This window comes from Carassius carassius, chromosome 36, assembly GCF_963082965.1.
Source record: "Carassius carassius chromosome 36, fCarCar2.1, whole genome shotgun sequence".
Lineage (NCBI taxonomy): Eukaryota > Metazoa > Chordata > Actinopteri > Cypriniformes > Cyprinidae > Carassius > Carassius carassius.
The window spans coordinates 4,169,504-4,195,921 of NC_081790.1; the positions used below are offsets into that span (position 1 = coordinate 4,169,504).

The window sequence follows — 26,418 nt, forward strand, 5'->3', positions numbered from 1 at the left end:
CTTTTCCATGACATTCTAATTTGAGATGCACCTGTACATGTTCTTAGCATAAAAAGTTTTTTTGTTTTTAATGTTTTCCCTTTTAATAAGAAAACCAATTTCACCAAAATACAAAACTTCAATCTAAAATGAATTTGAATATTTTTTATGGCTTATTCATCAGCTCTCTAAAAATTTGAATCTGTACAATCAAAAACAGGAAGACTTCCCCATATCTAACACTTTGCATTCGGACGTACCATTGCACTTAATAGATTCATTGATTCATATATTTTTGTGCATAAACAATGGCAATAGACACACAATCACTTTCCTTCTTTCTCCATTTTCCTCACCTGACTGACTTCCTCTTCCTCATTCCTGGAATGTTACGCTTATGAAACCAAAGAAGGAGTCAAGACAGTGAGATGCTCATATGAAGCATTTGCGCGAATGCATTTGTATTTCACCTCAAGCACAGACTACTCACTGTGAGAAACACTCATCATGTGTATTTCATCACCAGTGGATCCTCTGCAGTGAATGGGTGCCATCAGAATGAGAGTCCAAACATCTGATAAAAACATCACAATAATCCACACCACTCCAGTCTATCAAAAAGCATCTTGTGAAGTGAAAAATTGCGTGTTTGTTGGAGAAACAAATCCATCATTAAGGCTTTTAATCTTTAAACCGTCGCTTCTGGCCAAAATATGAATCCATAATCCATAATAACAATTCATCAAATGAAAAAGTCCATCTCTTGTTGTCCTCTCACATCCAAATCCACAGACATATATATTTAGAAATGATTTGGTCTGTTTTTGCTTGTGAACAGTGCTTGATCTGTGCATATTTCTATCCTGATTCAGACAAAACAACTGGAGAAAGCAAGAATTCGTTTTTTACAAAAACACAGCTTTTCACTTCACAAGATATTAATCGATGGATGGACTGGAGTGGTGTGGAATATTGTGATGTTTTCATCAGCTGTTTGGACTCTCATTCTGACGGCACCCATTCACTGCAGAGCATCCATTGGTAATAATGCTACATTTCTCCAAATCTGTCCTAAAGAAGAAACAAACTAATTAAGTAAATTTTCAGCTTATTTTTCAGTTTTAAGTGTCTTTAAGTGTCTTTCTCTCGTATGTACACGTCAGCATTAGAATCAGAGAGGGAAAGAATCTGTTGCTACACAATTATTCACAACCCACTGACACTTTTGTCTTCAGGTCAAAGACGTCTTCAAACTGCAGTCGAATCCATTCTCCCTGCTGTATGATGGATCAAATCCAATAAAAAAAACACACAGAAAGCCTGATGGCCGGTACAAGGCAGTTTAAATATAAGTAGTAAAGCATTTAGATTCTATATACAAACAGAGAATACATATACAGACAAACTTAGCCTTGTTCAACAAGGCTTGTCGCATTCAAGACTCTGAACACAGTCCAGGCAGTATATTACATCTTTTCTTCAAGGCCCATTCAAACGACTCTCCATTTGTATTCAGTATAAAAGGTGCTGCTCCTGTAGAAACCAATTCTGGCTGCAACTACCAACAATTAGTTCTCCTCGTGACACTTCACATATTAAAAACTTTAAATCTAGAACAACAGGACTGAAATCAGAAAACATTCTAGATAGCTCCTTTTTATAATAATATAAATCACAATTGACTATTTGCTTTATATTCTTAATGCATCTCATTGGTCAAAAATACAGTTTTATGTGAAATATATTACAATTTAGATAATTGTTGTCTGCTTTGAATATATTATAAAAATCTATTCCTGTGATGCAAAGCTTTGTTTTTTGAGCAACCTTTACTCCATTCTTCACTGTATGAACGCTGGTTTCCACAAAAAAAAAAAAAAAAGAAAGGTAACTGCAACTTTTTATTTGATAATTCAGAATTTTTTTCTCATTATTCGGAGAAAAAAAAAGTCAGAATTCCGAATTTATATCTTGCAATACTGAGTTTATATCAAGCACAATCTCACTATTTTTTTTCTATGAATTGCGAGCAAATTCTGAGTTTATATCTCACTTTCATTTTCTTTGAACTGCAAGGGAAAAAAAGAGATTTACGAGATATAAACTCAGGATTGCAAGAAAACGTCCACATTTTCAGATAAAAAGTAACAATTATCTTTTTAATTTTTTTATCCTGATTTGCCGCTCCTTTCTTATAATTATCAATGTTGAAAACAATTGTGTTCCTTCATATTTTTGAGGAATATTTCATTTATAAACCATGTGAATGTCTTTACTGTCACTTTTGATCAATTTGATGCATCCTTGCTGCATAAAAGTATTAATTTCTTGAAAAAACAATTGGTAGTCTAAGTGTCTTTTGGCTATTTCAGACAGGTCACATTAAATATCCAGTTTCAAAGACTAGGGACGTTAAACGGGTTGCACGAGAAGCATTTCATGTTGACTTTACGAGGAGATGCTAAGCGCGCGTCCTTTGCATGTAAGGAAGTAGCGTTTGCTTTGGACAGTCCTGGACATGAGCACAAACAGATACGGATCCAGAGCGCTATGCAGGCAACACAGACACACAGCCACACTGAAGTAGATGTAGAAACTCTCTGTGGAGCCGACAGACAGCAGAACATAATGCACAAAATGAAGGCAGCTGCTCGGGCCGAAGCACAAAATGAAGATAATGAAGTTAAACGAGCTAGCTCTGATATAAAGAGCCCAGTCTCGGTGCGAACGATTCAGGTGCCAGACTATAGAGGTGTAACATGTCACTGTCACCACTAAGGGCAGGAAAAAACATACACAGGTCAAGCCTAAATTATAATAGATAAGCCACTGGTAGTAATCTAAATTAGCAGGAAGAACGTCATGGCATGTGATTACTCCGAGATCTGTGATGCGGTAGCTTTGTTGCACTAGAAATTCCGGCACAGTGGCGATAATAAATATAATCCAAACAATTAAGCAACCCCAGAAGCTAAACGAGCGCATTGGCAAGCTCTTAAAAAGGAAAGGATGCACCACAGCTAGGTAGCGTTTGATGCTAATGCATGCTAGTGTGAACGCAGAACAATACAGGTTTCCATAAAAACAGGCGGTCGTGATGCGACAAGCGGTTTCGCCGAATATCCAGTTGTTTCCACTTAGATGATAGTGTGCTTTCAGTAACAGGCTGAACAACAACAGCAAGTCCGATGCTGCCAGGCTACAGTACATTATAGCCGACGAAATCACCCTCACTTTGGTTCCAATGGCGAACAAGATGGCGATATTTGAGGGAATGCCGACAACGACAGCTATGATGTAGACAGCTGGGATGAACCTGTTGCTCAGAAGACCTTGGAGGTAGTTTGCCGTGTTGTTGCTTTGTAACTTGACTTCGACATCACCGGAGGACGGGAGGACGGGTGTTTGGGGGTCTGTCGCTCGGTTTGGAGGAGGAGGGACATTGACTGGGATGGCGTTTCCTTGAAAAGTCCTCGGTCTGGCGATGTCAGTGCTGTTGCGTTTGACCTTCCTGGCTTTCTTTCCTACAAGCAGACAAAGCAAAGAGTTAGGACGAGAACACACTTTTGTGTTGTATGCAAAAAGATCACATTGCCACAGTTAAAATAATTGCATGATTGCAAGTTAACAATTCAAATTTAATCATTTAATTATCTATTTTAAATTTAAAATATGAAATAGTTCTTTTGACATCCAATTTTTTTATCCTTGCATCTTCTTGATATTGTGTGCGATTTAGGAACTGATTTAGGAACTTTTGAAAATTGGACAGTGGATTTCTAATTCCCAGCATGCTTTGCATAGGACTGGAAAAGGAGAATAAATATTTAAAATTAGTTATATTATGTCTTTATATATCCAGGACTGTCTGAACCATCTTAAACTATTTTAATATATAAACCATAGGCCTATGTGTATGAATAAAAACATGCAGTTCATAGAAACAGACAAAAAGTGAACTGCAAAAATATATTGATCTTTAAAACTTCCTACTCGCATAATTTTGCAAACTACTGTACACATGTATTTAATAATACCATCCTTTGTCTTACTACTTAACATTGGTATATGGGGTGGTGTTAGCGCAGTGGAGAAGACACATGCCATTGGTGTGAGAGACCCGGGTTTGAATCCACTGTAAGACACCAATGTGTCCCTGAGCAAGACACTTAACCTCTAGTTGCTCCAGAGGCGTGTGACCTCTGACATATATAGCAATTGTAAGTTGCTTTGGATAAAAGCGTCAATGAAATGAAGTGAGTTATAAATACTGTATATAAAAAATAACATAAAATAATATTCCTGAAATAAAAATTACAATACATAAAATGTCAATGTTTTGCAAGAAAAAAAAAATGTTTTATATATATATATATATATATATATATGATTACAGATTACTGAGGAATACACTTTTTTTGTTTATAGGGAAAAAATCCTATTAACGTCATCCTATTAACGTATAATTCTCATGCTTTTATTAATTAGACCTACTGTTATGTTTCTTATACAATTTCAAATTGGTCTACAAAATATCAATATATGCCTAAGATTCATAAAATAGCAAAACTATAATTTACTGTAGAATCTGTTTGATTAAAGATCACTAAGAAAATACAGAAGAAAAAAAAACTTATTTTCTAGCTAATTGAGTCAAATCAGATCTAATGTTGTATTTTTACAGTAAACCGACTGTTTTCTCGTTCATCAGACACATGTACAAGAGTTAATTCAGACTTGGCCTCACTGAGTCATGGACTGTTTGAAGTGAATCGCAATTAAACGTGTTGAATAAATCGATTCGCTCACCTTTAGCCTGGGTCGAGTTCAGAATAATTAAAGCGATAAACACGGCATGAAAAACTTTCCACATGACTGACAAACTCGTCCTTATGTGCTCAACTGAAAACAAACGCAGTCTCCACACGTTCAGTCTGTCCGTGGAATCAAAATGAAACGACAGTAGAGTTGTGACTGCGAGTCTCTCTCTCTCTCTCTCTCTCTCTCTCTCTCTCTCTCTCTCTCTCTCTCTCTCTCTCTCTCTGTCTCTCTCGTTCCATACCGATGACATCATCACCGTCCCCACTTCTGAACCCCTTTCTGCCTTTAGCATCATAATTACTTCGACCCTTTTGTGTTCCAAAACTTTTTCAACTGACGTCTTAAAGGGACCGTGCATTATTGTTTTTATGTATTTATTGCTCACTTTTTGGCTGCAAGATGAGACTTGAGGGGGAAAAGGTCCTGTTGGTCTTACAGCAAGTTTAGTTTAGCTTGACGGTTTTAAACAAATACCTTTTAGCCATTTAGCCATTGTGTGAAGGAAATGCCTGTAGGTGAGAGATAAATAGACGTGACATTTCTGATCTTGAAATCTCTCTGACGTGTTTTCACTTCCCATCAGTGCACCGTCTTCTTATATAATGGTCACTGCGGTGCAGCCAGCTTGTGCTATCCATGACGCAGTATAGATCAAATACAGATCAAAAGTGACAAACACATGAGAGATGGATGCTTTCCTGTTTCCCACAAAGGACATACATAGATGTGATTTAATAGACCACCAAGACATTCTTGCACACCCACACATCCGTGCACACACTTCGTATATTTATAGCCCTTTACCAAAGAACTCAACTATCTCTTTTCACCAGTTTTTATATTGGACATCAAATGCCAATCAAACACAATACCAAAACTGTGCTTATTGTGCAAAAGTAAAACAAAAATGACCTAAAAAATATATATATATATATATATTTCATACAAATAATATTGGACCAATAATACACCAAAAGAGCTTGATCTGACATTATCAGTAACACAAATGGGATGCATCTTCTGCTCTCTTTCAAAGGAATAGTTCACCCAAAAATGAAAGTTTGTTTATAATTTACTCACCCTCAGAATATCCAAGATATAGATGAATTTGTTTCATCAGATTTAGAAAAATGTTGCATTATATCACTTGCTCACCAGTTAATCCTCTGCAATGAATGGGTGCCATCAGAAGCCTGATTATTTTTGAGAAAACTATTCCTTTATAATATAATAAGATGACATATTTCATCTTAACTATGCATAATTTTAGTTGCATTTTATTAATTTATTTATTACTTGTTTTTTGTCCCCAAATTGTTTCCATTTTTTTCTCTCTCTCTCTAAAAAGCATTTGCATCAACTATAGAAGACTTTTGTTATTTAGTGAAAGGTGTCAATGTTTTTCACACATATACGTGAGGATGAGTTGAATGACTCACACACATCTTCTGCTGCGAGCGAGCTGTGTGAAACACGTGCAAACAACTACAAAATCTCCCCGATGCAAACATCTACTAAACCTCCTGCCGTTCAGAGTAAATATTAAGATAGAAACTCAACTGATCTGATGCGTCAGCTACTCTGTCGACCTGTGAGACTGGAACACAGATGTGTTCCTTACAAACAGAGCACAGAAACAGTCAGACGTTGAAAACCACAGCCCGGGGGTAATTTCTCATAAATACTCAAGTTTACAGGAAAAGGACATCGGGTTTTTGATACGTCAGGACTTCTAAAGGGTCACAAGAGTGTGTTTACACATGCATGGACTGCTATCTAAACACTTCTTGCACACACAGCATGAACATAAAGGCATTGACATGACACATTTAACAGGACTGTGCCTAAATTCCTTACAGTATGTAGACATTTCTTGGGAAATTTGCGGTTCGGAAAGATAGACTTACTGAGAAGATTCATAGAGATTTCTCTCTTTAAATTTACCCTAGAAACAATTGACATCTGGTCTTAAAATCATATTGCTAAAATAATTTCCTGAATACATGTAATATACTATAGCCTGTAAGATATTATAAATATGAAACAATATTTATAAATTATTTTATAATGAATTTTTTTTATGTAATTCAAATAATTCACTAATGTAGAACTAATACAGCCTACTTTGTAATGTTGGCATATATTATATTATATTATATATTTTTTTATGCTGTGTAATTATGAAAGTAAATGGAATAATTATGAGTGACTCCTGAGATGAAAAATGGAACAAAATTTGATTGCTATAATAGACAATTTTATAAAATTCTATCATGATGTACTCAACCTCTTGAATTTCAGATCGGTATTACTTTATTTCTTCTGTGGAAAGAAAAAAAGATTTGAGAAAAGTCTCTCTTTCTTTTCATATAATGGAAGTTATATGAAGAGAATCGATATCGTATCGTATCGTGACGAACCATCCAAATTACAGCCCTAAAGTAAGCCCTCATATTTTGCATGTGATTAATTAGACTTTTCTATAGGCTATATTTAAACAATGTTTATATTTTAATTATATATAGCCTAATTATAAAATATTAATTTAATTATGAATACGATGAAGCATGCTTTCTCTCATCATCTCATGTGATGCGCTTTCTCACATGACTGTCAGATTCTGCTCACGTGCTGTGATTAATCATTTCACAGTACCAATATTTTTGACCTTTTTTTTTTTTTTTTCGATTTTGGAGCTCAGTACGGTCAAGTAAGTGTAATTCACTGTTGTAAATATATAACTGTAACAGCTTGCTGCCATAAAGAAACCTTTTTTGGTGGAATTTCGTACCTTCTCACCAAACTCACACACATAGTCCCAGGACAGACGTTTTCGGTTTGTTAGAAGTCGCTGTACCATCAGATTGATTTTGAAACGAATATTTCAAGGTAAAAACTTATTTGCAGTTGCTTAAGCTAGCTGACTCAAATCAATAGGCATTACTCACAGTGGAAAAAAAGATGCTTACACAAGAAAACCAGAAAAGTTGGGAAGAAAAAAAGCATAAAGATTGTCAAATACAAGGAAAGGGTCTTTTGTTGTGTAACTGCTAAATAATATCAGGAATAAAGTCACAAATATGGGGTAGACCCTAAAAAACATTAAATATTGCCTGTTTAATGGCAGATTTAACCCAATATAGAGGGTCAAAATGGTCAATATGTGTTTGATTAACTAATATATATATATATGTTAAGGAGGTGAGTGAGGACCCAAATGCGGTTCAACAGAAAATAGAGACTTTAATGATACCTCAAAAGATCTTCTGAGAGAAAAAGGCAAATGATCAAAACTCGCAGAGCGGGCGATAAAGAACAAAACAAAAAACAGCCGAACTTGAAAAAGGTCTCTTTGGCAGCAGTCTGTGGCTGCGGATATAGCGGCGACTGGCCGCGGGTCTCTCAGAGGGGACGCGGATTACGGGCTAACCGTGAGGGATGGAACTCTCTCTGCATCAGGCAAACTGGACAGATATAATGGAGAAAGCTATAAACAGAGCAGGAAGGGTTAACAGGCAGGTCACAACCAGGACAAGACAGGACTGGACAAGGTAGGAAACAAGGTAGTCAGAGAAGATGATTAACAGCTGGGAAACGAGAAAGGGAAAGTGAAAGTAACCCAAAAGACCAGAAGAGGGAGACAGAGTAAAAGGAAACAGGAACCTGACAAGACAAGACATAACAGTAACCCCTCCCTCAACGAGCGCTTCCGAGGAGGAAACCTGGTGGCTACGGAGGAAATCATCGATCAGCAAGCGGTCCAGTATGTCCCGGGAGGGAACCCAACTTCTCTCCTAGGGGCCGCACCCCTCCCAATCCACAAGGTACTGACCACGCCTCCGAGGACGCACGTCCAGTATCCTGAGGACCCTATAAACAGGAGTGCCTTCAACAGGGATGGGGGGGGGACGAGCGGGATCGCGAACGACGGGCTTAATACAAGAGATGTGGAAGACCGGGTGAATGCGCCGAAGATAACGAGGAAGAAGAAGTCGCACCACGACAGGACTAATGATCTGCGAAATACGGAACGGGCCAATGAAGCGTGGGGTCAACTTACGAGAAGTAGATTTAAGGGGAAGATTGAGGGTAGAGAGCCATACTTTCTGACCGCGAGCATATCTAGGGCTCTTAGTTCTGCGCTTGTTAGCTGCTCTAATAGTTTCCTATGACGGCAAAGAGCAGACCTGACACTCCTCCAGGTGCGTTCGCAACGTTGGACAAAAGCCTGAGCGGACGGGACGCAGGAATCGGAGAGCTGGGATGTGAACAGCGGAGGTTGGTACCCCAGGCTACATTGAAAAGGAGACAGACCGGTCGCCGACGAGGGAAGCGAGTTATGGGCGTATTCGGCCCAGGGAAGCTGCTCTGACCAGGACGCCGGGTTCCGGAAAGAAAGACTGCGTAAAATGCGACCAACAGTCTGGTTGGCTCGTCCGGCTTTCACCCTCAGTCTAACGGTCAAGCCGAACGAGCCAACCAGACTGTTGGTCGCATTTTACGCAGTCTTTCTTTCCGGAACCCGGAGACTGACGGATGCCCCAATCAAACAACAAAACTCTTTCCAAAATTGAGAAGTGAATTGTGGACCTCTGTCCGTAACTATGTCCGACGGGAGACCATGAATTCTGAAAATATTTTCGATAATTATCTGGGCCATCTCTTTAGCGGAGGGGAGTTTAGCGGGAGGAATAAAGTGAGCCGCCTTAGAGAACTGATCAATAACCGTGAGAATAACTGTCTTACCCACTGATGGACGAAGCCCAGTAATAAAAATCTAAGGCGATGTGTGACCACGGTCGAGAAGGGATCGGAAGTGGTCTGAGAAGCCCGGCCGGCGGAGAGTTCCCAGGCTTAGTCTGCGCACAGACGGAGCAAGCAGCCACGAAACAGCGCTTGTCACTTCCCGAGGCAAGCGTGCCCCGAACGCCGGTATGGCCCGCTAATTTGGAAGAGTGTGCCCATTGAAGAATGGCCAGGCGCGTAGAAGCGGGAATGAAAAGAAGGTTCCTCAGACAAGCGCGCGGTGAAGGAGTGTGAGCAAGAGCTCGTTTAACTTGCCTCTCAATTCCCCAGACAGTCAATCCAATGACACGCCCCTCAGGGACAATTCCCTCGGGGTCCTTAGAGACTTCTGAAGAATTAAAGAGACGAGACAAGACATCAGGCTTGGTGTTCTTAGAGCCAGGACGAAATGAAATAATAAAATCAAAACAAAGCCCAACGAGCCTGGCGTGCATTAAGTCGTTTGGCAGAACTAATGTACTCTAGGTTCCTATGGTCCGTCCAAACGACAAAAGGAGCAGTGGCACCCTCCAACCACTGTCGCCATTCGCCTAGGGCCAGGTACTGAATGTACTGTTACACATTGAACAAGATGGCGCTATTGTGCGTGGCTTGCCGTCTGTCACTGTCATTGCTGTGTGTGTTTTTGCTGTTTGTTTTATTTTTTGCCTGGGATGTCGACTCTACTGGTGTACGATCGTCAAACACTGTTGGATCTGCGATTTTCTACTGGAAATATAGTAAAATTGGATGATGGTGGACGTGAAACTTTGCCCCCCCTCCTGGCGAGGCTCCCGGCTCACCTTTGGTGTGCCCCGGCTCCACCTTCTCGAAGTAAGCGCCGAAGAAAGCGCACCCGCCGCCGGGGAAAACGCAGCGGCCGGCTGGTGAGGTTGAAGGCCCGTCTTGCATGTTGTTCTACGCCTTTTTGGACTGAGTTTGGAGTCGTGCCTATACCTCGACGCTCGCTGGACCCTGTCGATGCCTGGCTGGTACCTGTCGTCGGCCCGGAAAAGGTGTTCCAGCCCTGGGGCCTCTGCTCTCCTCGTCTCCGCTGGCGCGGAGTGAATCACAGCAACTTGCGCTCTCTGTGTCGGGTTTCACGAACATCCATTGCCGCGGACCCCCCGGTTCCTGTCAGGTTTGGGCTGGTAAATGCTAGATCTCTAGCAAATAAGACTTTTGTATTAAAGGATTTTTTCACGTCCCGAGGATTGGATTTCCTCTGTGTAACTGAGACATGGCTGAGCGATGGTGAGTCTAGCGCTTTCACTGAATTTGTACACCAAGATTGCCGCTATTTTAACTCCCCGCGAACATCTGGCCGAGGAGGAGGAATAGCGACTGTATTTAAGAGTCATTATAAATGTAAACAGATTTTGTTGTCCTCCGCTTTCAGCAGCTTTGAACTGAATTTATTTGAGATGGGTCACCCCCACACAGTGTTGTGTGCTGTGGTCTATCGGCCCTCTAAGTACAATAAGGACTTTTTAAATGATTTTTCAGATTTTTTGGCTGAAATCATGCCTAAATATGATCGTGTTCTTATTGTTGGGGATTTTAATGTTCATGTGTGTTGTCCTGATAAGCCAATGGCAAAGGGGTTTTTAAACCTCATTGATTCTTTTAATCTTGTGCAATCTGTGTCTGGACCCACACAAGAACATGGACACACACTTGATCTTGTTTTATCATATGGTTTGCCTGTTCTTAATCTAGAGATATGTGACGCAGTGTTTTCTGACCATATGTTTTATTTGAGACTGCTCTTGCCTGTCATACAGTTAAACCTCGCGCTGCTGCACGGCGCTGTCGCATGATTAACCCTTCCACTGCTGTTCAGTTCTCGGTTGCGTTCAATCAGAACTCCATCACTCCCGAGTCTGTATTGCATCATACAGATGAGCTTTGCTCATGGTTTCACTCCACCTGCCAAACTGTTTTAGACACTGTGGCTCCATTAAAATCCAGGCAGCCTAAAACTAAATCTGAGCCCTGGTTAAATGACATGACTCATGCCGCCAGACGTGAGTGCCGTAGAGCTGAGCGCAAGTGGAAGAAGGACAAATTGCAGGTGTCTCTTCAAATGTTAAGGGTTTGCTGGCGTCATTACCAGAAAACTGTGAAAGATGCCAAAAGAAAACATTTCTCAGATATTATTCTGGCAAATTGTATGGAAGCATCCCCTGTTATGTGTGAAAACTTCCTTTGCTTTTTTATTGATAAGGTCACTTCTATTAGGTCTCTAATTGTCCCTTCAGCTTCAGACCCTTCAATCTCTGTCCCCTGCTCGGCTGTCTTTGATCATTTTGAGCTGGTGACTTTTTCCTCTTTAGAGGAGGTTGTTGGTCATTTGAAGCCCTCAGGTTCTCCATATGATGCTGTCCCCCCTCGGCTATTTAAGGAGGTTTTCCCCACTGTAGGATCATCTGTTGTAGCAGTTATAAATAGTAGTCTGACCTCGGGTGTGGTCCCTGAAATTTTAAAACATGCAGTAGTTCAACCTCTGATTAAAAAACCTGCTCTAGATCCGTCAGTTCTTGCTAATTTCAGGCCTATTTCCAAATTGCCTTTCCTTTCAAAAATCTTGGAGAAGATTGTGTACAGTCAACTATTGTTTTTTTTTCGAAGAACATAATATACTAGAGGTTTTCCAGTCCGGTTTTAAGACCTTGCACAGCACCGAAACTGCTCTTTTAAGAGTTTTTAATGATATCTTTTTAGCTACTGACTCTGGTGACTGTGTTATCATTGTGCTTTTAGATCTAACTGCTGCATTTGACACAGTGGATCATGAAATATTGATTTCACGTTTAAGGCAGTGGGTTGGCATCAGTGGCATAGCATTGGATTGGTTTAGGTCATACTTAGCGGATCGAACTTTTTGTGTTAGCTTAGGGGACTCTGTATCCTCCTCTGCTCCTCTCTTGTGTGGGGTCCCACAGGGCTCAGTCCTCGGCCCTCTACTTTTCTCTCTGTATTTGCTTCCACTTGGTTCCATACTTAGAAAGTATGGCATTTCATTCCACTGTTATGCAGATGACAGTCAGATTTATGTACCTCTTAAAAAGAAAAATTATAACTCTGTTGGACAACTACTCAATTGTCTCGACGACATAAAGGCCTGGATGGCTCTAAACTTTTTAAATTTTAATGATAAAAAACACAAAAAAAAAGTGATGGTTTTTGGAGACACCACTGGGACCCCACCTGTAGATCTGGGCTCCTTAGCACCCTATATTAAACCTAGTATCACAAACCTAGGAGTTAAAGTGGACCCTGAGCTTAAATTTGACAGTCAGATCAAAGCTGTTGTCAAATCAAGCTTCTTTCATCTAAGGCAGCTGGCCAAAATAAAGCCAATTCTGTCAAGACAACATTTTGAAACTGTTATCCACGCCTTTGTAACTACACGGCTGGACTACTGTAATTCACTATATGTGGGGGTTAGTGGGTCCTCCATCACCCGTCTCCAATGATACAAAATGCAGCAGCACGTCTTTTAACGGGCACACGTAAACATGAGCACATTTCCCCTATTTTAGCTTCATTACACTGGCTGCCTATTCAATTTAGGATCCATTTTAAAATTCTGTTATTTGCTTTTAAATCACTAAATGGTCTTGCTCCGCCATACCTCTCTGAGCTTCTACACTCTTATAAACCCGTCCGCTCTCAGATCAGATGATCAGCTGCTCCTGACTGTGCCTAAAACTAAGCGTAAGCTCAGAGGGGACCGTGCCTTTGCTGTATCTGCCCCTAAACTATGGAATGATCTGCCTTTGCATGTTAAGCAGGCCTCTTCTTTATCTGTTTTTAAAACCCTTCTTAAAAACCATCTTTTCTCTTTGGCTTTTGACACCTAGTAAGAAGTCAACTTTATTTACTTGATTCAATTTGTTTCTTTGAATGCTTTTATTGTGTGGTTATAAATGGTACATATGTTTATTTTATCTATTTTATTTGTATTTATTTATTTATTTTTCTGTACAGCACTTTGGTCAACTTTGGTTTTTGTAAAGTGCTTAACAAATAAAGTTGGTATGGTATGGTATAGGCGGATGGCAAGCAGTTCCCGGTTCACCACATCATAATTATGTGCAGATGGCAATAGGCGATGAGAAAAATACGCTCACGGGATTTTGCGGATCTTGTTGTCAGAGGGGGAGCGTTGAGAAAGAATGGCTCCCACGCCCACCTCTGATGCCTCAACCTCGACTATGAACTGTCTAGAAACGTCAGGTGTAACAAGGATGGGCGCAGACGTAAAGCGATCTTTAAGGAGATCAAAAGCCCTCTGGGTGGAATCGGACCATCTAAAGCGCGTCCTAACAGAAGTGAGGGCAGTAAGAGGAGCAGCCACCTGACTGAAATTACGGATAAAGCGTCGATAAAAGTTAGCGAAGCCGAGAAAGCGCTGAAGCTCGACGCGTGACTTAGGAATGGGCCAATGAAAAACGGCCTTGACCTTAACGGGATCCATCCCAACGCCCTCTGCAGAGATAACTGAACCAAGAAAAGTGATGGAGGAGGCATGAAAAGTGCACTTCTCAGCCTTTACGTAGAGACGGTTCTCTAAAAGGCGCTGGAGGATGCGCCGGACGTGCTGAACATGAATAGGGAGTGACGGCGAAAAAATCAAGATATCGTCAAGATAAACGAAAACAAAATGTTCAGCATGTCTCTCAGGACGTCATTTATTATTGCCTTAAAGACAGCTGGAGCATTAACGAGACCGAAAGGAAAGACCCGACATTCAAAGTGCCCTAACGAAGTGTTAAACGCTGTCTTCCGCTCATCCCCCTCCTTGATGCGCACGAGATGGTAAGCGTTACGAAGGTCCAATTTAGTGAAAAACTTGGCTCCCTGCAAGATCTCGAAGGCTGATGACATAAGAGGTAACGGGTAACGATTCTTAATAGTTATGTCATTCAGCCCCCGGTAATCTATACAGGGACGCAAGGACCCGTCTTTCTTTTGAAAAAAGAAAAAACCCACTCGGGCGGGGGAGGAGGAGGGAACTATGGTACCTGTGTTTAGAGCCTCGGACAAATAATCTTCGAGAGCCTTACGTTCGGGAGCTGACAATGAGTATAGTCTTCCCTGGGGCGGAGTGGTTCCCGGAAGAAGATCTATACTACAGTCGTACGAACGGTGCGGAGGGAGAGAAGTGGCCAGGGACCGACTGAACACCGCCCGCAGATCGTGATACTCCTCCGGCACCCCCATCAAATCACCAGGCTCCTCCTGTGAGACAGAGACAGAGGAAACAGGAGGGACAGCAGACATTAAACATTCCACATGACAAGAGACATTCCAAGAGAGGATAGAATTCTCTGACCAATTAATAGAGGGATTATGTTGAACTAGCCAGGGGTGGCCTAAGACTACAGGAGTGAAGGGAGACTGAAATATTACAACCCGAATTCCGGAAAAGTTGGGACGTTTTTTAAATTTTAATAAAATGGAAACTAAAAGACTTTCAAATCACATGAGCCAATATTTTATTCACCATAGAACATAGATAACATAGCAAATGTTTAAACTGAGAAAGTTTACAATTTTATGCACAAAATGAGCTCATTTCAATTTTGATTTCTGCTACAGGTCTCAAAATAGTTGGGACGGGGGCATGTTTACCGTGGTGTAGCATCTCCTTTTCTTTTCAAAACAGTTTGAAGACGTCTGGGCATTGAGGCTATGAGTTGCTGGAGTTTTGCTGTTGGAATTTGGTCCCATTCTTGCCTTATATAGATTTCCTGCTGCTGAAGAGTTCGTGGTCGTCTTTGACGTATTTTTCGTTTAATGATGCGCCAAATGTTCTCTATAGGTGAAAGATCTGGACTGCAGGCAGGCCAGGTTAGCACCCGGACTCTTCTACGACGAAGCCATGCTGTTGTTATAGCTGCAGTATGTGGTTTTGCATTGTCCTGCTGAAATAAACAAGGCCTTCCCTGAAATAGACGTTGTTTGGAGGGAAGCATATGTTGCTCTAAAACCTTTATATACCTTTCAGCATTCACAGAGCCTTCCAAAACATGCAAGCTGCCCATACCGTATGCACTTATGCACCCCCATACCATCAGAGATGCTGGCTTTTGAACTGAACGCTGATAACATGCTGGAAGGTCTCCCTCCTCTTTAGCCCGGAGGACACGGCGTCCGTGATTTCCAACAAGAATGTCAAATTTGGACTCGTCTGACCATAAAACACTATTCCACTTTGAAATAGTCCATTTTAAATGAGCCTTGGCCCACAGGACACGACGGCGCTTCTGGACCATGTTCACATATGGCTTCCTTTTTGCATGATAGAGCTTTAGTTGGCATCTGCTGATGGCACGGCGGATTGTGTTTACCGACAGTGGTTTCTGAAAGTATTCCTGGGCCCATTTAGTAATGTCATTGACACAATCATGCCGATGAGTGATGCAGTGTCGTCTGAGAGCCCGAAGACCACGGGCATCCAATAAAGGTCTCCGGCCTTGTCCCTTATGCACAGAGATTTGTCCAGTTTCTCTGAATCTTTTGATGATGTTATGCACTGTAGATGATGAGATTTGCAAAGCCTTTGCAATTTGACGTTGAGGAACATTGTTTTTAAAGTTTTCCACAATTTTTTTACGCAGTCTTTCACAGATTGGAGAGCCTCTGCCCATCTTTACTTCTGAGAGACTCTGCTTCTCTAAGACAAAGCTTTTATAGCTAATCATGTTACAGACCTGATATCAATTAACTTAATTAATCACTAGATGTTCTCCCAGCTGAATCTTTTCAAAACTGCTTGCTTTTTTAGCCATTTGTTGCGCCCGTGCCAACTTTTTTGAGACCTGTAGCAGGCATTAAATTTTAAATGAGCTAATTAAGTGGATAAAAGTGTAAAATTTCTCAGTTTAAACATTTGCTACGTTATCTATGTTCTATTGTGAATAAAATATTGGCTCATGTGATTTGAAATTCCTTTAGTTTTCATTTTATTAAAATTTAAAAAACGTCCCAACTTTTCCGGAATTCGGGTTGTAAGAAAGAAATGGTCTCGTTATGATTACCAGAGATGGTGAGGGTTAAAGGCAGCGTCTGACGCTGAATCCTGGGGAAAGAACTACCGTCCAACAGGGCCGTGGGATCCTCTAAATCCCTGAGAGGAATATCATGTTCCAGAGCCCAGGTCTCATCCATAAAACAGCCCTCCACCCCAGAGTCTATCAATGCACTGCAGGTAGCCGATGAGTTGGACCAGCGGAGATGGACCGTCAAAGTAGTGCAGGATCTTGAAGGAGAGACCAGAGTAGTCGCGCTCGCCAGTAGCTCTCCTCTTACTGGCGAGCTCTGGCTTTTACTGGGCACGAGGAAACAAAATGGGCCGCCGAACCACAATACAGACAGAGGCGGTTGGTTATTCTCCGCTCCCTCTCCTTAGCCGAAATCCGGATGCCCCCCAGTTGCATAGGCTCTGAGACCGGGCCGGCGGAAGAAGATGGAAGTGAAGCGGCGAGGGGAGTCACGGAGAATGAGGGTTCCCTTCCACAACTTCTGCGATGATCAAACCGTCTCTCTATGCGAATATGCGATTCTACACAGGATGGAACCTCTCGGGAAAGAATCTCATCCTTTACCTCCACTCAGAGACCCTCCAGAAAGCACGCGAGTAAAGCTGGCTGGTTCCAGTCGCAGGAGGCAGCAAGGGTCCGAAACTCAATGGAATAATTAGTAACGGATCACTTTCCCTGACACAAAGACGACAAGACCTGGGAAGCCTCCTCTCCAAAAACAGAACGGTCAAAACCCGTATCATCTCCTCCTTGAAGCTCTGATAATGGTTTGTAAATTCAGCCTCCGCCTCCCAGACTGCCGCTCCCCACTCCCGGGCCCGTCCGGTAAGGAGAGAGATGACGTAGGCGATGAGAGCCTTGCTCTTAGTATAAGTGGTGGCCTGGAGAGAAAAAAACTACGTCACACTGAGTGAGAAATGAGCGGCATTCGGTGGGCTCACCAGCATAGCAGGGAGGATTATTGACTCGGGGTTCAGGAGATTCTGGAGCCCTGGAGGCAGCCGGTGGATCGAGGTGAAGATGTTGTAGCTGTCTTGAGAGGTCGGAGACTTGGGCAGCCAGGGTCTCAACGGCATGTCGGGTGGCAGACAATTCCTCCTCGTGTCTGCCTAACATCGCTCCCTGGAACTCGACAGCTGACTGGATCGGTTTCGGAGTCGCTGGGTCCATATCTGGTCAGATTCTTCTGTTAAGGAGGTGAGTGAGGACCCAAATGCGGTTCAACAGAAAATAGAGACTTTAATGAAAACTCAAAAGATCTTCTGAGACAAAAAGGCAAATGAGCAACCCACAGAGCGGGTGATAAAAAACAAAACAAAAAACAGCCGAACTTGAAAAAGGTCTCTTTGGCAGCAGTCTGGGGGTGCGGATATAGCGGCGACTGGCCGCGGGTCTCTCAGAGGGGACGCGGATTATGGGCTGACCGTGAGGGATGGAACTCTCTCTGCATCAGGCAAACTGGACAGATATAATGGAGAAAGCGATAAACAGAGCAGGAAGGGTTAACAGGCAGGTCACAACCAGGACAAGACAGGACTGGACTCGCACTGAAATGGCCAGCCTGCAGTCCAGATTTTTCACCCATAGAAAACATTTGGTGCGTCATAAAGAGGAAGATGTGACAAAGAAGACCTAAGACAGCTGAGCAACTAGAAGCCTGTATTAGACAAGAATGGGACAACATTCCTATTCCTAAAATTCATTTATTCCTAAACATCATTGCATTCTGTTTTTATTCACAATTTGTACAGTGTCCCAACTTTTTTGGAATCGGGTTTTATATGTTTTGAAATAAACAGGCAGGTTCAGTGAAATCATGTTTTCTCCTGGGATGGTCAGCTGTTTGCGAGTGCGTCTCACGACCGTACCATCAAGATCCGGAGCTGCTCCAACACTGAATACACACATACTGTTTGTTTGCTCCTCTTCTTTCTGTGGGTTCAGGCCACGGGCTCCTGGGATCGGACCGTGAGAGTCTGGAAACTTCATGAGGAGAAAGAGCCTGTGATGTTAAAGGAGCACCAGATGAACATGACCTGTGTTAGTGGGATGCTGGTGAGAATGTTTGACTGATAAAAAAAAAAGTTTGGCTTCTTTTCTGCTCACAGAGGCTGCATTTATTTGATCAAAAACGCAGTAATATCAGTAATATTGTGAAATATTATTACAATAGATTTTTTTATTTTTTATTTACTATTGTAATATAGTGTGTGTGTGTTTCAGGGTCACAAGGACTCGGCATACAGCTGTGTTCACTCCTGATGGGAAGCTTCTCACCAGCGGTTCTGAACAGCTCGATGTAGAAGAGTATCAAGAATACAGCTAAGAGGACAGAAATGAGAGATGCAGGAGTTTAAATGCAGTAAAGGTGACGACTTACAGCGGTGATAGAGAGCAGCTGTGGAACGGATTATAAACCCACTGACACACAGCCTCTGTGAATGTTATGCAGCCTTCTGCATGATCATATTTATGAGATTAACATCCATGAAAACCATCGTGATGTCAGAACATTAAGTTTAGGTTCATAAGGGGTTTTGTAATCGTTGGACATTTGTATACAATTTTGTACGGTTTTCTTTTTTAGTGCGAAAGTGAGCCATTGTCTATGAATGCATGAGGTTTCGGATTACTTATTTACTATTTTCACTGCAAACTAGTGTTTATGGTAATAAATTAAAATCTAAGTAGCAGTTTGCAATATCAAGCAGCAAAACTGACTTATTTTTGTTCTGCTAAAATAGTGGATTACAATGGTAATCGGTCTTACATTGTTGATTTTAATGAAACTATACAAAGGGAAGTATAATATATTTTATATAAGATCATATATTTTCATGTATTAAGACCCATAAAGGCTTACTGTGTAAGAAAAATATTTGGTGTCAAAGAAAACTGGTTAAAAAAAAAAAAAAAAAGTAACATTTTATATTAAACTTTACATTACACTACTAAATGTTACGCTTTTCAAAATTGTATCATGTTACAGTTCTGAGAGCCAATTTAAGATTTAGATAATTTAATCTCAGCAAAATGTAATATTTACTAAAAAGATACATTGTATAAACCATTAAAAGAAAAAAACTAAAAATTTTAAGTGTAACATTAGGGTCTTACAATTTAGGATTTTCAATAGAATATCCCTTTGTATTACACACCTATTTTTTTCCACATTCAAAATAACTTCAAAAGATAATCAGGATTACCAAACTGAAAGGTAGAAACGCCCAAAAAAAAATAGTTGAGAGAACTTTAACAGGAAATTTAAGTTCTCTTGTTTTTGGTTTCTAAAAACAACTCCGTCTCCTGAAGCTGGTTGACAAACTTTTGTTTTCTCAATGTTTGATTTTTTACATTGTACTTGAAGACATGCATCTTGTTAAAATTTGTAAAATCTAATTTCAATAAGTTTGTATGAGTGTCATAGAATCTTCTGATTACCAACCACAGACAAACCCTTGAAAAGGTTAACAGATGTAGTTTTCAAAATCTAACCTGGAAAAAACAGATTAAACCAGTTCTAACTAATGTCAAAAACAGAAACCCAAACCTGTTTCCCAATAACCTCTTTTCCTGCTTCAGAAACACACAGACTCGTGTCTTAATTCCAGGGTGGGTGTTTATTTTTTTTTCAGTGAAAAATAACAGTACAGCCTCTCAAGCCTTGACGGCGAACTTGCGGATGGCGTAGAGGCGGGACTTCCTCTGCATCTTCTTGGTCATCAGGTTCTGCTCGTGTTTTGTCAGCTGACGACGGATGGCACGCGTCTTCTTGGGCCTCAAGTCCAAAGGCTTGTACTTTTTACCCTAATAATAAAAACAACAAGGCTGTTAGATCTAACAAGCAGACAATACGGGAAGCTGAAGGAGAACAGGAAGTGTGGAGATTGATCAGACTTGAACATTCAGCTGTAAATCCTTCCATAATAAAACTTCATGGATCCTTTTCACAAACTATGATAACCTTTTCCACACTTAAATCTAAACCTATAAAAACGCAATTATATACATTTATAGCATTATCCATTTATATTTATTTAAACATTTAGAACACTATACTTTGCATTATATCAACCTTGGAACTTCATTTAAATAAAATACTAGATGTACAATTGCAATAATTTACTAAAACGCTACAACACAAGTATTAACATACATTTCCAAGACAAAGTAACTGGGTTGTCCAGTAAACTGTCTTTTCGATTTGGACTACAGCTTTAGTTCAATAAATGAATGGACAAAGGTTTTGTCGGCTGCTCACAGCAGATGAGCGTCATTTAAAGACTCTGCCGTGAACGGTCATAATTCTTTAGCAAGAGAATATTCACACTAGCTCCACTTCAGCAGGAGGAGTGCTGGGTGATCGCCTTGCTGGAGTCGAAACAGTGGCTCTGTGTACTCATGGGTTCGAGTCTTAAAACAATGCATGTTGCCGGAATACAATAATGAACGTAAAGTGACAATAATGTCCATTACAGCTTCCCACTTCAACACAAACACTGCCATTTAAGCATCAACTCAAGCAAACTCTAAAAATGTATCGTCTGAAAGATTATTTGAACAGACTCTTCCCTTCTCTTTAACCTAGACTTTATCTAAAAATGGATTTCAAGGTGTTAGAAGCAGAAAAAAAAAATGCATTTCAGTGGCGTTAAACTGACCTTGTAAAACTTCCTCAGATTCTCCTTCTGAGTCTGGTTGATTACTGTGAGGACTCTGGCGATGGACTTGCGGACAACACGGCTGAAAAGAGAGGAAATAAACAATGATGCTTTCCATTTAATTCAAGGTCTAAAATTAACCCCCGAGTTAAATTTGGCTAAAACTTTTTTGGCTAAATTTGGAAAAAAACTGCAAACAATTTCAAAACATGTTTTGAATATGGAATAGATACACAGTGTTTCTATAAGGTACCTACAAAGGTAAACTTAAGACTTTGCTCTCAACCATTAGAACACTGAAATAACTTTGACATCGGCTCGCACTAATGTTCATCCAGTATTTATGTTAAAGGGGGTGTTAATACAGAGGGAAAAGGTAGTTTTTTTTTAAAGAATTAACTAAATTCTGTGATGTTTATTGATGGCTCTAAAAGATGTACAAATATTAGTAACAAAAAAAACACATTGATGAAATGCATGCAACATTCTGTGCCACAGCTATGAATTTAGAACTTAATTTGTAGAAGGGCTAATTAAGTCTTCAAGACCTGGAGAAATTGTGCAAATACAGATTTTCTTGGTTGTTCTTGGATCAGAATACATTGAAGAACCAAAATATACACGCATTCCCATCACACTAAAGCTGGCACTGAAAGGCAGAAGGGGACCCAGATCATTGTTCTTCCTCTACAGCACATTCAGCCCTCCAATAAAGCTGATCTGTGGGGAACAGAGGAACACAACCAGCTCCATCCCATCACTCACATCTTGGAGAGTTTGGATGCAGCTCCTCCGGTAACCTTAGCGACGCGGAGCTGGGAAAGCTCCACCTTCAGATCCTCCAACTGTTTCAGCAGCTCCTCCTTTTTCTTTCCACGCAGGTCTCTGGCCTTGATCTTTGCCTACAAACACACAGGAACGTGATTCATTAACATTTAACAACAACCCAGTTTAGCATTGATCAAATGCAGCCTTTATAGAAACTCATAGTACTGTGGATAAATATCAAAAGCATACAGGTGCAGTTATTGAGGTACAGCTTTCTTCATGAACTATTTTTCAACAAACACTGTCAGGGGTTTCTGATGTTAATGCTTTGGAAACGCGTGTCAGCTCGCACTGAACTCGTGCAGTCTAAACAAACAGGCTATAACAAGCAGTCAATTGTGTTTTCGTCGCTACTGACTGCTAAAAGCCACAATGTACAGAAGAGTTCCATTATATTAACTTCACGGTTTTATATTTGAAGTTCAAATCCGTTCCAAATGGAACGCTGCGCGTCACACAGCACCGCTGAACTCAAGTTTTAGTTTCATTGCTATAAAGTTCCTTTATTCCAAAGTCATCTTTTTAAATACTGGACTCAAACTCTAGCGCAGTACTCGATGCGTATTTAAAAGTCTTTATCGTGGTCGTTACACATGTATAATACAGAGGATTGATTCAGATTGCTCGGCTTCGGAAAAATCCTCACCATTTTTCTCGATGGCTGCCACAAGAAAGGAAGTTGCGTCGGTCACGTGGGAAAATCTACCGGGTTACGGAAGAAACTAAACGGTTGTGAAAAAAGGGGCAGGAATATTCCATTCCCTTCTTAAAAGAGGGTGACTAATTACATAATTGATTAATTTACGATATTATGTGTAAATTATATGGTAAATACAGGAAATATACTAATTTTCAATGTCAGATGTCTGTTACAAACCGTTAAGTATATTATAAGATTATTGTACGTTTAAATATGTTTACGTTTGCGTAAAAAATAGTTTTGACGTAAAAATAAATACATTTGTAATGTATTCGCTTTACTTTCAAATGTATTTCTCTTAAATTAAGGTTTTAATGGAACAGCCTCATTTGTCGAGGAATTTTTGATAGACAGCTCGTCGCTCCGCCCACTCTTCCGGAAGACTGACCGTCATGGCGCTCGTGAGAAACGTCTACAATCTGCTCTTCAGAAGAACATCAACTTTCGCCATCACTATCATGGTGGGAGCTGTGGTCTTCGAGAGGGTGTTTGATCAGGCTGGAGAAGCGCTGTTTGACAACATTAATCGGGGGGTAAGTCCGTTAAGTCACTTGAATTCGGTTGATTTCTTCTTGACCCGCCGGTAGACTGACCTTGATTAGCCAGCTGGCTAAGGCTAACTACAACTAAATATACAAATATAGGACAAACTTGAGCCTAAATAAATGTATAAGTCTTGTCCTAATAATTTTCTGATTTTATATCAACATTTTGAATCCGATTTTAACACAACACGTAATGCTATGAAATCAGTATAGAGTTCAGCTAATTCAAATTGTCGGTTCAATCTGAGTATAAATGATAATGTGTCTGTAACGTGCTTTTCTCACCCTGTGTGCTGTTATCTAATTGTTTATCATCTTTTTGTAGAAACTCTGGAAACACATCAAACACAATTATGAGCAGAAGGATGAAGAATAATGAAGCAGCTTGTGGATCATTAGTTCTACCATCATCCCATTTTCTGATGTGACACTGTTTGATGGTCCTCTGGCTTTCGTAGCATCCTCTGGCTGCTGTGTTTCACCTTCCAGCTAGATTGTCCTGGGGACATAGACAGAGACTCATCACCGAACCCTGATAAAATGTCACGTGAACACCTGTTATTTTGTGTTATGTCACATACTTCATGATCTGTAAATGTGTTGCTAACTTAATTCTGTATGAATAAACCCAATGACTCAGAATAGTTTAAATCTGCTGGTTCATTTGTGTATGCAGTGCAAGAGGGAACTTCAGGTGATGTTTAATTACATGTTGTAGTTAAATTTGGTTGTGATGTCTTAGTTTTTAGTAGTTTAGTAAAAAAAAAATTCATGGAAATCTGAAATCCAAAGTCTATTTTTATAGTGAGTATAAAAGTCTTTTTTGTTGTTGTTATTTCCTGAACACTAGAAAATATGAGTGCTAGATCTGTTTGTTCAAGATTGAAACCCATAAATCTGCTCATCCTTTAAGAAAAAAAATGTAATTTTGATAAAGCTGTGTGTTTTAAAACATAAACTAAGAATATATTTAATGAACACTTTATTTTGTGAGTTGAACAATTATGAGAAATGTATGTTCTTCAGTTAACAGTCATAGAGGGGGCTTTTTGTATTTTATAAATTTTTATATTAATGCATTGGATACAATACATTTCTTTAATGTTTTGTTTTACCATTACTTGATTATATTGAAAACAAATGATTTTCAGTTTAAATTTTGATAAGTGATTCTACACTTTTTTTATTATTATTATTATTCAAACTTCAGTTTTTTTGATGGAAGTGATCAATTTCAAACTTTTTTATTTACAGAAACTTGATGTATTTAAATACTTGATTAACCACAATCCGTTCAGAACTATTGCAGAAGTTACTAGAACTGTATGCTATTTAGATACAAACTCTCATTATTGAGGGGGGAAAGTATTTGCATTGCATTTTATTATTTACTATTTTTATTTTATTATTGTTTTAGGAATAAAAAAAAGCATTTTAGTGTACATTTGGATTTAAATGTGTATTCAGCATTTTATTTATTATAGTTTTGCCATTCTAATACATCAATAATGTAAAACATTATTATAAATGTTTATGTAATATCTAAATACTTTTTAGTAATTTTCAGACCCCTTGGCTGAGAATCACTGCACAAACAAGTGAAAAAGTCAGGTTCAGGAGCTTGCTGTCAGGCAATTGAGATGCATAGGCCACGCTAATGTTCTTGTCCAGCAGAGGGAAGTATGTGTTCTCCTGAGGTCAATCTGTATGGCAGAAATAGAAGAGACCGTTTTAAAAAGCTTTTGCTCAAAACAAGCTTTAGAAATATCAAAAATAATTAATTTGCTGTTAAGAAAGGGGTGAAAGTATTTGTGAAAAGTGGCAAATGTGGTTTCTAAGTCTTCATCGATTTAAAAACTAAAAAGTTTATTCGTAACATACTTCACAGAATGTGGCAGTTTTGAGATAGACAGACCACTTATTGCATCTATTTGATCAAACACTGTACTTTCTATAGATAGAGAAGTTGCTGCACTGGCACCGAAGCTCATTCAATATCCTCAAAGTGAGTTATGCTCTCATATCTTTGAATGTGATCGGATTTGTGAGCAGTACTGAGCATCTGTTTTGTGCACAGACGAGTAAAACCACATTCACTGCTGTAGGCTCACAGAGGTCAGACAATACGAACCAACACCCATAATCCACTGAGATCAGGAGAGGGTTTGTATGACAGTCCTGTTTTCTCAGGGTTCATTCAATGAATACACAAATGCTGAGTCAGTTTGACAAAAAAAAAAAAAAACCTCTGGTAATACAGTAAATACATGAAAAATACTAAACATCTTCAAATGAATGCAGATGAAAGGGTATCAAACAGTGTTAACATCAGAGTTATTAATAGTCAACTAAAATTAAAAGACCATAAAGACATTTTTCTGTTTTTAAAAACCCAAAGTTTATTTCTATGGAAGCACATGGGTAGCGATATTCAATTTGGAATGTAATATGCAAAATGACAATGCAATATGTAAAATGACAATGCATTTCTGTATTTACATTTTCATTTTCCAATACATTTGTGCAACGTTTGGTGCAAAATGAAAATGAAAATTAAATTACATAATTTTCATTTGCCATTTCATACACCAGTTTTAATATGCAAAATTAAAACTAATTTTAACGCTTTATAAGTTGCAAAATTAAAATGAAAATGTATTACAGAAATTATTAGATATGTATAACATGTTCAAGCAAAAAATGTGGCAAAATTATCATTTAAATGCTATTTTTCTTAAATGCATTAACACTCACAGTCAAGACACTTACGATTGCATTTTCATTCAGTGTCCCGCAATGAATGTAGCAAAATTCAATGTGCACATTGAAAATGCATTCCGAGCCGATCACGTGTCCGCCCCCTCCCGACACGTCAATCACTGCGTGAAAAAGGCGGGGCTTGCAGAAGGTCAGAGACTCAAATCTCAAGAAGAGGATTCAAGTGAGAGAACATGGACAAGACCGTTGGTCCGTGTACGTTTTGATCATTTTCTGAATTAGAATTTTGCTACATTCATTGCGGGACACTGAATGAAAATGCAATCGTA

The 26,418-nt window shown here is 39.8% G+C and overlaps 3 protein-coding genes across 3 annotated transcripts; 1 reads left to right on the forward strand and 2 right to left on the reverse strand.

Annotated features, from left to right (window-relative positions):
- Positions 1–2,171: 2,171 nt before the first annotated feature.
- LOC132116646 (proteinase-activated receptor 3-like) lies at positions 2,172–5,096 on the reverse strand. The gene is made up of 2 exons (XM_059525506.1): positions 4,789–5,096; positions 2,172–3,503 (listed from the first exon to the last, which is right to left on the reverse strand). The coding sequence occupies exons 1-2, from the start codon at positions 5,093–5,095 to the stop codon at positions 2,428–2,430; spliced, it is 1,383 nt and encodes a 460-aa protein (XP_059381489.1). The 5' UTR covers position 5,096; the 3' UTR covers positions 2,172–2,427.
- A 15,142-nt stretch (positions 5,097–20,238) lies between these two features.
- LOC132116952 (large ribosomal subunit protein uL29-like) lies at positions 20,239–22,914 on the reverse strand. The gene is made up of 4 exons (XM_059525872.1): positions 22,773–22,914; positions 22,064–22,200; positions 21,299–21,380; positions 20,239–20,444 (listed from the first exon to the last, which is right to left on the reverse strand). Exons 1-4 carry the CDS (start codon positions 22,773–22,775, stop codon positions 20,295–20,297), a joined length of 372 nt encoding a protein of 123 aa, XP_059381855.1. The 5' UTR covers positions 22,776–22,914; the 3' UTR covers positions 20,239–20,294.
- A 252-nt stretch (positions 22,915–23,166) lies between these two features.
- Positions 23,167–24,022, forward strand: LOC132116955 (cytochrome b-c1 complex subunit 9-like). The gene is made up of 2 exons (XM_059525873.1): positions 23,167–23,359; positions 23,697–24,022. Exons 1-2 carry the CDS (start codon positions 23,219–23,221, stop codon positions 23,745–23,747), a joined length of 192 nt encoding a protein of 63 aa, XP_059381856.1. The 5' UTR covers positions 23,167–23,218; the 3' UTR covers positions 23,748–24,022.
- Positions 24,023–26,418: the final 2,396 nt, after the last annotated feature.

Coding starts and splice junctions, on each gene's coding strand:
- LOC132116952 (XM_059525872.1), bottom strand. Junction 21,381..22,063: donor GCATCCAAACTCTCCAAGAT/GTGAGTGATGGG, acceptor CTCTCTTTTCAG/CCGTGTTGTCCGCAAGTCCA. Junction 20,445..21,298: donor ATCTGAGGAAGTTTTACAAG/GTCAGTTTAACG, acceptor TTTTATTATTAG/GGTAAAAAGTACAAGCCTTT.
- LOC132116646 (XM_059525506.1), bottom strand. CDS start 5,095: ATGATGCTAAAGGCAGAAAGGGGTTCAGAAGTGGGGACGGTGATGATG. Junction 3,504..4,788: donor GAACTCGACCCAGGCTAAAG/GTGAGCGAATCG, acceptor GTCTGCTTGTAG/GAAAGAAAGCCAGGAAGGTC.
- LOC132116955 (XM_059525873.1), top strand. CDS start 23,219: ATGGCGCTCGTGAGAAACGTCTACAATCTGCTCTTCAGAAGAACATCA. Junction 23,360..23,696: donor TTGACAACATTAATCGGGGG/GTAAGTCCGTTA, acceptor ATCTTTTTGTAG/AAACTCTGGAAACACATCAA.